This window comes from Pelophylax lessonae (genome assembly GCF_965119305.1).
Source record: "Pelophylax lessonae genome assembly, chromosome: 5".
NCBI classification, from domain to species: Eukaryota; Metazoa; Chordata; class Amphibia; order Anura; family Ranidae; genus Pelophylax; species Pelophylax lessonae.
In genome coordinates, this window is record NC_138772.1 from 227,867,720 (window position 1) to 227,883,997 (window position 16,278).

The following is a 16,278-nucleotide window of genomic DNA, read 5'->3' on the forward strand; positions in this document are numbered from 1 at the left end:
TTTTTTGTGTATGTGTGCGCTATTCTCTATGGTTCAATTTGCCTCTTTATAAAGCCACACATGCCAACAGAGGCTGTCCCAAAAAGTATGACAAGATCTGGTCCAAATGGTTAGCCGAGCCCTTCATGGCCGCTGATGTGCCGTCTACTTGATGTGTTTTTCCTTAATGCCATTGTTGGAGTAATGGTTGCTTTACTGCCAAATCATTTAGACTTTCACCATTTTGGTTATGTATGTTAATGTTCATGATACCCATCAGCCTAAGGGAGCCAGGCCTTTTTATCATTAGTGTGACTCTCCTTATGTCTTGCTGGTTACATTTCTGAAAATGCATATTGCATTATACATCCCCTGCGAAGGTCACCCTGATACTTATGATGTGTTGTTACATGTTTGTAATATTAAAACCAATAAAAAAGATTAAAAAAAAAAAAAAAAAACAACATCAATTAAGATATTGAGTAGTTTATTTAGAAGCCGATTAAAATCTGTACAGTGCAAAAATCACATGAGAATTATTTGATTTTTCACTTAAGTGTTTCAAGCATAAAATTTACAATCTTTTGTCAGACATTTACAGTTCAGTGTTCAGACCCTTATTCCAGATATCACACTAGGAATCCAAGATTTACAGGAGTAACATTCACAATTTGTTAAAGAAATACTCCTGTCTAATAAAGGTTTTTCTTTTAGAGAGAATAGGCTTGTCCACAAATTCTACAATGCATTTTCCAGTATCACAGGGAGAATGTTCAAGCTCCAGTACTGTGACATTATTCAATGAAGATGTTGTTAAAATGTGCATAGGAACATATAATGTTACTTCAGGTCCTCTGGCCGGCCAGTAGCGACCCAGATTGAAGCCATTGATCCAAATCTGTCCCTATAAAATCAAGAAGGTAAATTAAACAAATAATACATCTAATCCATGAAATGTCTATTTCAAATGACAATATGCAGCAAATTCTGAATTAGGCTGGGTTCACATATTTGCGAACTGGATGCGTTTTTTAAAAGGGTCCTGTGTGTTCTTGGATCTGGTTCAGGAGCAAATTCAGGTAAAAATTGGCACCTGAATAGGTGAACAGAAATGCACCGGACTGCAAACTGCAGCTGCATATATGTGAACCCCGCCTTACTTCAAGGTAATTAAAGTGGTTGTAAAGGCAGAAGGTTTTTTATCTTCATGCATTCTGTTAGACAAGATAAAAAAACCTTCTGTGTGCAGCAGCCCCCCTCATACTTAACTGAGCCCATCTCACTCCAGTGAAGATGTACAAGATACTCGGCTGTCCGGGACTCTCCCTCCTGATTGGCTGAGACACAGCAGGGGGCACCATTGGCTCCTGCAGCTGTCAATCAAAGTTAGTGAGCCAATGAGATGAAAGAGAGGGCGCAGGCTGAGTCATGGCTTCATGTCTGAATGGAAACACGAAGCTGCAGCTCGGTTTGGGTGCCCCCATAGCAAGCTGCTTGCAGTGGGGGCACTCAGCAGGAGGAAGGGCCAGGAGCGCAGAAGAGGGACCTGAGAAGGAGGAGGATATGGGCTGCACTGTGAAAACCACTGCACAGAGCAGGGAAGTATACCATGTTTGTTATTTTTATACAAAAAAAATAAAAAAAAATGAAAATTTAGTATCACTTAAGGCTACATTATAAGCATGAAATACTTGCCTACTAAAAGCAGCATATATGATGGCCATTGGGAGCACACAAAATAAAACAGCATTTTCTTGAAAACATTGGTGTTTGAATGCAACATACTTAAAATTAGGACTTCTAAGAGCTATACTTTAGCTCATCATCTTTACAGAGGTTGTAAACCCGTTTAAAATGTTTTTTTTTTTTTTTACATCCTGCAAGAGAAACACATAATGAGCTAGCTCATTATGAAATACTTACCTTAGAACGAGCCCCCACCGTGCCGCTCACTCACCTGTATGACGAGCGACATGTTCAGTCACCCGTCTTCCGGGATCGCGGCATCCGGCCATCTGATTGGCCGGAGCCGCGGTGACGTCACTCCCGCGCACGCGCGGGAGCCGACGGTCACGGCACGGGGCTCTGAAGGAACGGCACGATCAGCCGTTCCTTCAGAGCGCATGCGCCAGTGACGTCACTGGCTGCATTAAAGGTAAATATCTCCTAAACGGTACATGTTTAGGAGATATTTACAGTACCTATAGGTAAGCCTTATCATAGGCTTACCTATAGGTACAACTTCCCGAGGAGGGTTTACTTCCTCTTTAAATACATATAACTTTAACCACTTGCCCACTGGGCACTTAACCCCCTTCCTGCCCAGGCCAATTTTCAGTTTTCAGTGCAGTCGCACTTTGAATGACATTTGCGCGGTCATGTAACACTGTACTCAAATTAAATTTTTATAAATTTTTTTCACACAAATAGAGCTTTCTTTTGGTGGTATTTAATCACTACTGAGGTTTATATTTTTTGCTTAACATAAAAAGACTGACATTTTTGAAAAAAATAAAAAAGTTTGTTATAAAGTTTTGCAATCAGGTAATTCTCTCCATTGATGTGCGCTTATGCGGCTGCACTGATGGGCACTAATAAGGCGGAACTGGTGGGCACTGGTAGGTGACAATGATAAGCAAAACTGATCGGCATTGATAGGTGGCACTGGTGGGCGGCACTGATGGGCACAGAGCGGCAGTGGCTCTCTCTCTGTGCGGGACTGATGTCCCTCTGACAGAAGCTGGTGATCGGCTTTTTTTTTTTTTTCTCCTCATGCTGTTAGCGTGAGGAAAAAGAAAAGCCAATTACGAGCTCTGTTTACATCACATGATCAGCTGTCATTGCCTAACAGCTGAACACGTGGTAAGGGGTCTCGTGGACTTGTATGCATTTGTATTTCTGTTCAACCGCTCTTGTTTTTCAAATACCTATGTCGCAATTCATAGCTGGCATGGGAACAGCATGATCAATAATGGAAGTTTTGTAGCTACCTCTATCACCAACTTACTCATTGTACTATAAAAGAGCATCATTTTACTGAAGTGCTCCTGTATTCCTAACCTTAACCGCTTACTACCTCCGCCCACCATCAAATGACGGCGTAGCAGTGCAGCTATTGTTCTGGAACACCGTGATATGACAACGCACCAGAACGGCCTCTCACGGGGGCGCGCAGTGCGGCGATCGTGCCGCACCGTGTTGCCTGCTCCTCTGTGCTGCCCGTCAGTGCCCATCAATGCTGCCTGTCAGTGCCCATGAGTGCCGCCCGTCAGTGCCACCTCTCAGTGCCGTCTATCACTGCCACCTATCAGTGCTCATCAGTGCGGCATATTAGTACCTCCTCATCAGTGCCCATAAGTGCCACCTTATCAGTGTCCATCAGTGCAGCCTCATCAGCGCACATCAGTGAAGGAGAAAAATTATTTATTTTCAAAATGTACTCACAGAAAATAGGAAAACTTTTTTTTTTTCAAAATTTTCTGTCTTTTTTCTTTCGGCTTTGTGTGTACACTCTAGGGGGTTATTCATTTCCGAGTGATGGCCGCTGGAATGCACTATGGACTTCCTTATACTCTAGGTGAAGGATTGTGGTCTGTGATTAGGCCATTTCCTGTTTGCCGGGACGCATGGAATAAAGGTGTGCGTTCCAGATGACCATTTCCGGCCAATGTCATTTCTGTTTTTTATCGTCTATTTATGCGTACTGGCATCCTTCAGCCATTCCTTTGAAGAAATCCCATTGGATGAAACGCTATGATACCGGTACGCTTTTGAGTCACGGCTACTGATTTTACTATTTGGATGCCTATTTTTCTTTCACCTTTGTAAGTACCCTTTTAATAAACCTTCAGGTTTAACCAACGGGGCTTCACTCGTAATGCTTCATTGTCTTTTTGGTGTTGGCTCTCCTATCTGTGAGGGACTAGGCATCTCATATTAATGACATCTTGAGAAGGAATGGAGAGAGGAGGAGAGGAGCTGGATACACAGTCGTTTTCCCACAGCTGATTCCCCCCTTTGGTTTTTCTACGTGCTCCAAATTTATGGAGGTCTGGTAAGCAGCCTCTGCTGGACACTTCGGTGTTGTGTGCCATCATCTCACATGAGTACGGGTGACGGGATCTCATTTTTATGTATGGACTGTAGGCATATATGTGCCTCTATTTGGACTTTCTTTCTATATATTTATCAACAGATTTATGCTGGCTACTGTGTTAGGGATTATTTATTTGTATTTTACTTTCATTTTTAGCGTGGATATTGCCCATTGTATTTCCAGGTCTTTCTTGTTTACTTTTCCCTTGATTAACACAGTAAGAAAACAAAAAAAAAACATGATATAGCCTGTGATATAGGTAAGAAGGTAAATTTGCCTTTGTCTTGTCAAACTAGTTTATCTTTTTTAACCCTTAAATGATTTCCTATTAATATTCTCCGCTGTCACAGCATAGTGTTTCACCATAGTCTGCTCAGTAAATTGGTTTTTCTTTTCCTCCTCTCAATAAAATGGGGAGACCAACATCTAGAGTTTGGAAACATTCCCAAAGTGCAATTTCTGCTGAGAGCAAAGCTGCAATTTGCAAGTATTGTGAGAAGAAATATTTTATTCCAAATGCTACAAAAGGATGACAAAACACATCCTGGCATGTCAGAGGTGTCCTAAAAATATTATCCAGTTTTGCACCGGAAGGATTTGCCCTATTTTGCGATTTGGCACTGCGTTATTTTAACAGACAATTGCGTGGTCCTGCGACGCTGTACCCAAAAAAAATTGACGTCCTTTTTTTCCCACAAATAGAGCTTTCTTTTGGTGGTATTTGATCACCTGTGCGATTTTTATTTTTTGCGCTATAAACAAAAAAATGCGGCGATTCTGAAAAAAAAAAAAAAAAACAAACAATATTTTTCACATTCTGCTATATATCATTCTAAAAAAAAATAAAATTTAAAAATAAAATTTTTTTTTAACATTTTAGGCCAATTTGATTTCTGCTACATATTTTTGGTAAAAGAAAAAAAAAAATCATAATAAACGTATTTTGATTGGTTTGCGCAAAAGGTATCGCGTCTACTAACTACGGGAAAGATTTCCGGTCATTTTTAATGTTTTTTTTTTTTACTAGTAATGGCGGCGATCTGCGATTTTGTGCGGTACTGTGACATTACGTTGGACAGATCGGACCCCCTAACTGACATTTTTGACACTTTTGGGGGTACCAGTGACATTACTACAGTAATCAGTGCTAAAAATATGCACTGTTACTGTAATAATGACATTGGCAGGGAAGGGGTTAACAGTATAGGTGATCAAGGGGTTAAATGTGACCCTAGGGGGAGTGGTTCTAACTGTATGGGGGTTGGGCTTCTGAGATGACCATAGAGATATGTGATCCTATATAGAAGGATCACATAAGCTCTGTGATCATCCCAGGGAGAAGGACGGTCGGCTGTGTTAACTACAGCCGACCGTCCTCTCTCAGCGGGGAGCGATCGAGAGTGTCAGACAGTAATCGGAGCCGCCTGACACAGGCATTGGCTTCCCCGCTGATGATCGGGGACGGGAGCAGGCCGGCGGCAGAGCGTTTCGCCCCCTGGCTGCTTCCAGGCAAATGACATCTGCATACGTGGCTTTGCCTGGGAGAGCCACTCTGCCGCCGTATATATACAGTATGCGGTCGGTAAGTGGTTAAAATATACTTTACAGAATTAAATGAAGACAATAATGGAAGTGCTAGTAGCTTTTTCTTCCCTCCCTTCTCTTTTGATAAATATTCTTTTAGCTGCTTTTGGATTATCACTAATGGTTTCTTCACCAGCAGAATCTTAACCACTTTACCACCGGAGGATTTTCCTGCTGTACGTCCAGGCCACTTTTTGCGATTCGGCACTGTGCGACTTTAACTGACAATTGCGCAGTCATGCAACGCCGTACCCAAACAAAATTTACATCCTTTTTTTCCCCACAAACAGATCACCTTTGCGCTTTTCGTTTTTTGCGATAATAAAAAAATGCGACAATTTTGAAAAAATAACAATATTTTTCTACTTTGACAGTTAAAAAATATCCAATATATTCAATTTTTGTCATATATTTAGGCCAAAATGTATTTAGCTACATGTCTGTGACAAAAAAAATTCTCAATGAGTGCATTTTTAACTGCTTTAAGAATGGAAAAGATTTTACCCCATTACCGACCAGGCCATATTTTGCGATTCGGCACTGCGTTACTTTAACGAACAATTGCGCGGTCGTGCGATGCTGTACCCAAATTAATGTCATTTTCCCCCCACAAATAGAGCTTTCTTTTGGTGGTATTTGATCACCTGTACGATTTTTACTTTTTGCGCTATATACAAAAAAAGAGCGACAATTTTGAAAAAATAACAATATTTTTCAAATTTTTTTATATGTAATTCCCCCATATACATATTTTTGGTAAAAAAAATAGCAATAAGCGTATTTTGATTGGTTTGCGCAAAAGTTATTGCAGCTACTAACTACGGGAAATTTATGTCATTTTTATTGTTTTTTTTTTTAACTAGTAATGGCGGCGATCTGCGATTTTTTTTGTGGGACTGCGACATTGCGGCGGACAGATTGGACCCTTGACTGACATTTTTGACACTTTTGGGGGTACCAGTGACATTACTGTTACTGTAAAAAGGAAACTGGCAGGGAAGGGGTTAAGTTTTATTGGTGATCAAGGGGTTAATGTATGCCTGGTGCTTACTAACGTGTGTGGGGGGAGGTGACTGTGTGACACAGGGACAGATCGCAGGTTCAGCTATGCTGAACCCTGCAATCTGACCCTGTCTGTCACTTAGGAGATCCGCCCGCTTTGTTTACACAAGCAGGCGGATCTCCACACTTGATCCCTGACGATCGGGGAAGAGCGGCGGTGGCCCGACTCCCGCTGTGACTGAATACAGCGGGAGTGCGCGCCGCCCACAAGGGGAGGAGTCCAGCGACGTAGGTCGCTGGACGATATCGAGCCACTTTGCCGCAGTACCAGCTCAGTGAGCGGTCAGCAAGTGGTTAAAGTAAAGTGTTGCAAACCACTGCCTGACAAAAATACACAATACCTTCATTTATAAATAAAATGACACCTGAAAACTCTTGCAAGAGTAATATATGCTTCTGGATCAGCATTGTCTAACTGAAAATGCATATTGGCAGGAAGCTTTTACATTAATATGAGGGAAAGGGGGAGGGTACCTGTTATCATGTATAGCTGAAATTTTCTCAACATATACAGTCCTTGATATTCCATTTGAAATAAAACAATAACATTTTAAAAAGCAAGTTTTTTTTTTTTTTTTTTACTGAATAAGCTGTACTTTTATTTCAAGCATAATATAATTTTTTTTACGAAAAGTAAAATTGTTTTCCAAAAAAAAAAAAACATATATTCCATAGCTTTCTCTAGGTGGGAATTGCATTGGGCGACTATTCCAGTGCAGTACCACTGCATTGTCTCCTATGTGCCCGGCTCACACCACTGCATTGTCTCCTATGTGCCCGGCTCACACCACTGCATTGTCTCCTATGTGCCCGGCTCACACCACTGCATTGTCTCCTATGTGCCCGGCTCACACCACTGCATTGTCTCCTATGTGCCCGGCTCACACCACTGCATTGTCTCCTATGTGCCCGGCTCACACCACTGCATTGTCTCCTATGTGCCCGGCTCACACCACTGCATTGTGGTGGTGTGTGGGCAGTGCATGCAGTGTTTTTTTTTTTTTTTATAAGCGCAGTGCAACAATCCACTACCTCGCACTTTTTAGGAGATGTCTGTGTGTCTTGAGTTTAAAAAAAAAAAAACAGGAAAAATGCCATACACATTATAACTTGAAAGTCTATAAAACCATTACCTTTGTCCATCCAGGAAATTTAATAAACGTGTCCTGAGGTAAGTCTGGAATGCCACTGGGAATAAGAAAACTGCCTTTGTAAAATGTTGGTGATGTACTATTTGATGTTTTCACAGAGCTTTCCAGCAAAAGTCCACTCTGTACTGGACTGTCTATATCTAAGGGATACATTGTCCAGTTAGCCAGAATTTCTCCACCAAGAGTCAGGTTAGTAAGCAAACCCTAAAAAGAAAAATCAAAAACAATTTATTAAAAAAAATAAAATAAATGCCTGTCACAGCTCCTCAAGTCTTGGCCCATATAAGAAATAATGCTGCAGAACATATCCTGGCACCTTTCCTTGGACCAACAAAAATCCTAAAATAAAAACTGGGTACATTTGGGCCTCTTGTCGATGCTGCCAACAGGGTTACCACTTGCCATTTTCTACCCAACCAAACCTAAGGCTGTAGCTGCAAAATTTTGAGAAGAATACTGCCTGGGTCTTGTGCTTCCACAATCAGGCCTCTTTCATACTGATGTGTACCTCTGGGTTTGGTGCAGGTTAGCTTTCTGAAAGCACACAAGCACTCTTGTATGCAGGACATAATAAAACTTTATGGAAAAGCACAGCTAACAAGCACCATACCCATGGAACAAACCGCACCACATCAGTGTGAAAAGGGGCCTATGGCTAATTTATGTCTAGGGTACTGGACAAGGAACCTTTACTTACCCGAATGCCTGGCAGCCAGTGTTCTCCTATACTCCCCTATGCTCTCACAGTGGACTGTTCCTCAGCATCCTCACATCTAATGCAGGGCTATGGGCCCTCCATTGTACATGATTGTGTCAGGAAGCATGCAACTGCTGAAGCGCAAGGGAGAAGAGGCTGCGGGTGCCCATTATACAGCTTGTGGGGAGCCTGAGAGAGCAGGTAACAATTATTTTTCCCGTATATAGACAACATGCATCCAACCTTTGCTGTCCTTTGCTCAGCCACACTGCAAAGGGGGCTTGTGATTTCCCTAGAGTTTCACTTTAAATCATGGGTGTCCAACCTTTTGGCTTCTCTAGCCACATTGAGTGTAGAGAAATTTTCACGGGCCGCATATAAAATATATACTATAATACTATAGTTAAGGTATATAAGTAATAAAACGCCGCCGTGCCCTTCCTGTGCCATCGCGCCCCCCCCCCCCCCCCGCACTAATTTAACACAACTAGAGGAGGATCAAATGAAATGGAATCAGTATACAGAGGTTTACTTCTTCTGAGAGATATTAAAGGAACGCTCTAACCACCATCACCACTTCAGTGATTTGAAGTGGTCATGGTGGTAGGAGTCAGTAACCCTGCACATGCCGGGATATTTACAGTTATGTGCTGGGGGCTAGTTGCACCCTTAGCACATGTGACTTAGACAGCCAGAAAATGTCATGTTTTTATTCATACATGTATGAACAAGGACATGACATATTATGACAAAACACAACTAGTTATTAAAAAACATATTGCAACAATTTACACACGCTAAAGCACATACCTTTTCTACTTATTTTGCAGACTGCTGGCGGTTACTGCTGGTGCGAGTACTGTTGACGGGTACTGCTGGTCATGCGGGTACTGCTGGAGGGAGCAGCGGCTGCAGCAGAGCCGCTGCTTCCTGTATGGCTTCTGTCACAGGCGGCGTGCATTTCATATCACTCTGCCTGTGACAGAGCCGGAAATATACGGGAAGCAGCGGCCAATACAGTCTGCTCAGTGTCCATCCAATGCAGCCTCACCAGTGCAAGCCCATCCAATGCAGTCTGCAATGAAGAGAGAGGAGAGCCGCTGGATTACACAGATCGGGGAACTCCGGCTTACACGGCGACCGCTGTCATACGAAGTCCTGCCTCCTGGACCGGCTCCCATGGTAGATGTCACCAATGCACTGTTTATCATAGGAGCCGGTTCAGAAGGCGGGGCTTCGTATGACAGCGGCCGCTGGGTAACCTGGAGATCCCCGCTCTGTTTGTAATCCAGCGGGCGTGGCCCCCCCTCCTCCCCTCCAAGGCAGTTTCTGCCTGCAGTTAGTTGGAAGCCACTGTGGCCGTGCCCCCGACTCGACTTTCTTCATCCCCAGCAAAAAAAAATTGTCAGGGGGCAGTGGGCCGCATTGCCTGCGGTTCTGGGCCGCATGCGGTTCCGGGCCGCAGAGTGGACATGCCTGCTTTAAATCAACAGCTGAAGGGCTAGCAATCAATCACTTGTTTGTGACAGATAGTAGCCCTTAAAAGGGCTCTTGGCTTCAAAAAAAAAAAAAAAAAGATTGGCATATAATAAAAAAGAAAAATGAAGTATACTACATCAATGCACCAAATTCACAAACCTTTCGATCAATCATCTACAATAATCTGTCCCTATTGAAGGAGCTCTTGCTAAACCCCACATCCCTCACACATACTCATAGTAAGGGGCTAGGTTATCCAGCAACTTCACAGTATTGGCTGCTGTGAGGCTATAAACCAGGGTCGATAGTAGATAGTATACCTATATGATTGTTGCAGAACATCTTACTCCAAACTTTGGGCTGTTAGAAAAAAAGCCACCAATCAAAACATTGCTCGAATCTATATCTTTTTCAGCTGTGGTTAGACTGGATTTCCAAATGGGTTCTGTTTCATATGATCTTCCAAACCTGGATTAGTCTTAATATTCTGATGCCAGGCACATGTCAACAGATGACCACCTATTTTTGTGCATGCAGCAGAATATGCTATCCAAATGATCTCAAGGAAGACAGTAATGGGCAATGTTAACATCTATTCTCTCTAATGCCTATGTTTATCTTTATGGATACTGGTGGTATATACAAGCTTGTAAAGTGGAATCATTTTGTACCATAGCCTTTGGTTTCAGGCTTACAAAGTTCTATATACAATCTTAAAATGGAATTTATTAGCATAGTGTTTTGGTAAAGGTGAGATTTAAATAGCAACTCCACTTTTGTTGAGAAAAAAAAAACATTCCCCCTGGGTGATCTATCTACATTACAATTATTATAACAACTTATGTTGCAGATTCCTACCTTTTGTTATTCTGACAAAATCACTGTTTGTTCTCTGTGCCCATGTGGTAAGTGAGTCTAATGGGAATGATTTTATAAATATCAATCAGCTGTGCATCTGCAGAGCACTAACGAGGAAATCTGCTGGGTCTGCATCCCTTTAGACGTGTTCCTATTAGGAGTATCTTCCCAAAAATGTCATTTTTGTTCCAGGGGATCCCGGATATCGGACTTGCATCTTAGTGCAGACTTCTGGGAAAATTGGTGAGCCAATCACACAAGTAGGAAATTATGTTTCTGGGGGTGTTCTGTACACATTCTGTGTACAGAACAGCTCCAGGTAGCCATATTGCATTGCATTTTCAGAAAACTACAGTGGCTGCAGATTGAAAAGGAACGGTCATTTTTAATAAAATTCAATTACAATACGGCTTGTGTCGCAATTCTATACGCTATAATATTTTTTCTATATTTGCCATTTTATTTCCCCACAAAAGTGGGGTTACCCTTTAAGGTTTATGGATGCTAAAAAATAATAATAATAAAGAACACGTGAAAGGGACTACAATACCTTGAAGTCATTGATATATCTTCCAAAGTTAACTCTGCCCATGCTTTCCACCAGCAAGTCAAGTTGAGCTCCCTGGGTGCCAGTTATATTTAGGGACATCTCTTTATCTCGCTCTAAAATGCCCTGGAAAACCTTGAATAAAACACATTACTATTTATTACAACCAGATCATTTTAAAAACACAAATAATGAATCTAAATTAACAGTATTACTCACAACAGCATTCAAATTTCCTCTCAAATCATTAAGCTTTACAACATAGTTCTGCCAAATGCTTAATACCTTAGCTACTGAAAAATCTGTATCACTAGCGCTTTTTAACCATTTAAAGGGAAACTCTAGTCAAAAAGGAAATTTTTCCTATGACTAGTATGTTAAAGATCTAAACTATCTTTGATATTATTAATTATTCTGTCTAGTTGCTTGTGTAGCTTAGAAAGTCTTATCTAAACTAGACAACGATATCTCCCTTTATTTGAATTTGCTAAGCTGTCTGTCACTTCCTGAAAAGTTTGTCGGTCTTTCTTAGACAGGCATGCCTAGACTTGCCCAGCCCCTTCCCCATCCCTCCTATCCTTCACAGAACATGATCTCCTGTCTTCATAGCCTCGTTTAGGCTAGCATCTTCTCCCGAGAAAGAGAGGGAGAGGGGGTCTTGTGACCGGCTAAATATATGAAAGAAATAAGGTACAAAGGAACAATTTTTAAAGTTTAGAAGGCTATAGATCGATTTCTATTGCTCATTACATGTGAGTAATGAGTTTTAGGCTCCGTTTCCACTAGTGCGTCTTGTCATGTGACTTGACACAAAGTCGCATGAAAAGTCACAGCCCATTGATTTCAATGGCACCCGTTCCTATCTATGCCACATTAAAAATCAGTGACTTTGAAAAGGTGCCTTCACTACTTTGATACAACTTTGATCCAGAGAGTGTAAAGTTGTATCAAAGCTGCACTCAAATTTACACTCTAAATCGTGCAACTTAAAGTCGCACTCTAGCCTAGTGGCTATGTTTCCACTAGTGCGAATCTTGAGTGCAGCTTTGATCCAACTTTACACTCTCTGGATCAAAGTCACATCAAAGTAGTGCAGGAACCTTTTCAAGGTTGCCAATTTTCAAAGTTGCATACATGGGAATGGGTGCCATTACTTAGTCACACTAGTGAAAACATAGACAGTGTGGTTTCCTGTACGATGATCATTGTAAACTGTGAGCTGAGACCCCAGAGCACTTCCAGCTACACTGACACTCCCACCCTAACGTATTATACAGTATTTTTTAGGACAGATAGGGCTTTAATATGAGAGAAAATTTGAATACATATTATGTTGTTTCCTTGGAGGTTTCTTGGGAAATAAACAGTAAAAAAAAAAAAAAAAAATGAAAAAATGCATTTTCCTGTAATCTTTTTTCGAAGCAACTTTTACATAAACTTGTACACCCCAAAACCAAAACATTTACCCCCAAAAATATAACAAAGTCAGCTGATTAAAATGAAATCACATTGGTGCAACTTTTATGCAATGTAGAGCTTTACATCTCCTTTAGATGCAACACTGACTGCTAACGCAACATTAGGATAAGATTGAGTTGGGTTGACAAGAACACAGACAGGATGGTGACTTTTTCACAATTTTACATTTACTAAAAAGCAAATGACATTGTGTTCCCGTAGATAAGCATGTGATGCTTGCGCAGTGAACGTAAATATCATTTGGATCATCCAACGTCAATAATCTGGGGAGGGAAGGCTTTTATTTGTGTGTAGGTGATTAAAGGAACACTGAAAACACATCAGATCTCATTGGGGACAAATATGCTGGATATCTATACGGATATGGACCTGGGTAATGTGTTAGGAAAGAAAGGATGCCACGTAGTTTGATGGAAATTTAAATTATCAACCTACAGAGGGCTGAATTCAAAGACACCCTGAAAAACAAAACTGGCTGCATACTCTCTCCACATGAGGCCAGGCATTGTGCACCGGGAGGAACCCAGAACCCACTGCACCGGCGTAAGGTCTGACAAAAGGTCCAAAGATTTCATCCCAATACCCAATGGCAGCCAGGGTGCAATTGTCTAGCCTGTAGAGGTCTATGCGTTCCTCCATGGATATGCCTAACCAGATCATCACTGACTCACCACCAAACCGGTAATGCTGAACAATGTTACAGGCAGGCGCAGCATAACATTCTCCACGGCTTCTCCAGACCCTTTCACGTCTATCACATGTGCTTAGGGTGAACCTGCTCTTATCTGTGAAAAGCATAGGGTACAAGTGGCAGACCTGTCAATTCTGGTATTCAATGGCAGATGCCAATCGAGCTCCATGGTGCAGGGCAGTGAGCATAGGGCCCACTAGAGGACATTGGGCCCTCAGGCAAACCTCATGAAGTCTGTTTCTAAATGTTTGGTCAGAGACATTAACACCACTGACCTGCTGGAGGTCATTTTGTAGGACTCTGGCAGTGCTCATCCTCTTCCTCCTTGCAAAAGGAGCAGATATTGGTCCTGTTGATGGGTTAAGGATCTTCTTTGGCCCTGTCCAGCTTACCTAGAGTAAATGCCTGTCTCCTGGAATCTCCTCCATACTCTTGAGACTGTGGTGGGAGACACAGCAACCCTTCTGGCAATGGCATATATTGATGTACCATCCTGGAGGAGTTGGCCTGCCTGTGCAACCTCTATAGGGTCCAGGTATCGCCTCATACTACCAGTAGTAACACTGACCCTAGCCAAACGCAAAACTAGTGAAAACCAGTCAGAAAACATGAGAAGGGAAAAACATTTCAGCGGCCTCCACCTGTAAAACCATTCTGTTTTGGAGGTCTTCTCATTGTTGCCCATCTAGTGCCCCTGTTGTTAATTTCATTCACACCAAAGCAGCTGGAACTGATTAACAACCCTCTCTGCTACTTAACTGACCAGATCAATACCCCAGGAGTATAATTGACTTGATGCTATACTCTGATTAAAAAGCGTACTCACTTTTGTTGCCAGTGGTTTAGACATTAATTGCTGTGTGTTGAGTTATTTTGAGGGGACAGCAAATTTACACTGTTATACAAGCTGTACACTCACTACTTTACATTGTAGCAAAGTGTAAATTCGTCAGTGTTGTCACATGAAAAGATATAATAAAATATTTACAAAAAATCTGAGGGGTGTACTCACTTTTATGGGATAATATATATATATATATACACACACATACATACACCTATATATACACACACACACACACACACAAATATCCATTTTCACACTATTTTCACAGGGAGACTGGATCTGGTCAGTGGAAACTTACAATTGTAATTCTATAGCATTGATTTACTGCTGCATTGAGACACTGGTCAGAGCTCCAACAGCCCTGTCCATGGCTTTCCTGTTGGCTGCCTCCTTTGTAGGGCGCGCTGTGAGCTGGAGGAGGCGCACTGTGAGCTGGGAGCCGGACGTGCGGGGGAGGCGCTGAGAGGAGAGACCGGAAGCTGTGTGTGTGGGCAGCGTGTGCATCGCTGTTAGTGTGTGTGTGAAGGAGCTGCGGGGGGAGACGTGCGGGAGACCTCCTGGGGGGAAGCCTGTGACACCTGGGACCACCGAAAGGCGGCGGCAGCGAAGGACGGTCAGGGGGGCTGAAGGACTGGGAGTGAGCTGGTGACCTGGAACAGCAGCACATGAGTAGGTGACCGATCAGCTGTGTGGCAGCTGGTGGGGGGGAACCAGAGGGACTAGCTAGGGACTGTAGGCGACTGACTGTGCTCTGCAACTTACTGCTCTGGGGGACTGACCGGGCTGTGCGACTGTGAGTGTTGTGCTACTGAGCTCTACGACAGCGACTGACCGGGCTGTGCGACTGAGTGTGTGCGACTGTGAGTGTTGTGCGACAGACCGGGCTGTGCGACAGTGTTGTGCGACTAACCAGGCTGTGCGACTGAGTGTTGTGTGACTGACCGGGTTGTGCGACTGAGTGTTGTGCGACTGAGTGCAGTGCGACCGTGAGTGTCAAGGAAGTGTAGCGGAGTGCCAGAGGGCGAGAAGGTAGAGTTAGGAAGCCAGGAAACAGCCACACAGGATAGACTTAAATTACTGAATCCCCATTTGACTAGATTAGTAGGTACAATGCCCGGCAGGTGTGGAGATGCGACTCGGTGTACATCTTGTGATATGTATGCGTTACTCGATCATGCGATCGAGGGCGAATACAAATGCGCAAAATGTAAGCACGTTGCTTCTCTGGAAGCTCAGGTCCTGAATCTAGGGAAGCAGCTGGCAACACTGATCTGAATGTCCATACCGGAGGAGAGCTGGGATCGTACCCGTCAGGCGCAGGCAGGGGCCTGCACAGAGGTGGGCGGAGTAATGGAGGTGCAGGCATCAGAGCAGAGTAGAGGGGTGACAGTTAGGAGGGGTAGAAGGGGAAAAGGCAAGGAGGCCGGTCCTGGAATGGAGCACCCCAATAGATACGCCCCGTTGCATGATGTTGGGGAAACCAGTCAGGGACCAGCATTGCTGGAGCAGAGCGACGCCCCTAGCTGCCAGGGAAAGAACTCCTCCAGTGAGGCCGGGAGAAAGGGAAAGGAAAGAAAGGTTCTGGTGGTAGGGGACTCAATCATTAGGACAGACCGTGGGTGCCGAAGAGTCTGTTTACCGGGCGCTCGGGTTCGGCACATAACGGATCCGGTGGACAGATTATTGGGTGGGGCTGGGGAAGACCCAGCTGTCATGGTACACGTGGGTACCAATGATATAGGCAGAGGAAGATGGAGAGTCCTAAACGATTTCAGGGACTTAGGCGCTAAGTTGAGGAGTAGGACCTC

The 16,278-nt window shown here is 43.1% G+C and overlaps 1 protein-coding gene across 2 annotated transcripts in view; it reads right to left on the bottom strand.

Annotated features, from left to right (window-relative positions):
- Nucleotides 1–606: 606 nt before the first annotated feature.
- Nucleotides 607–16,278, bottom strand: part of GLB1 (galactosidase beta 1) — a 149,060-nt gene continuing 133,388 nt past the window's right edge. For both annotated transcript variants that reach the window (XM_082259525.1, XM_082259526.1), the window contains 3 exons: nt 11,457–11,588; nt 7,855–8,076; nt 607–883 (listed from right to left, as the gene is read on the bottom strand). In XM_082259525.1, coding sequence (XP_082115651.1) covers nt 644–883; nt 7,855–8,076; nt 11,457–11,588 — 594 coding nt within the window. In that variant the 3' untranslated portion in view covers nt 607–643. The remainder of the gene's footprint in view (nt 884–7,854; nt 8,077–11,456; nt 11,589–16,278) is intronic.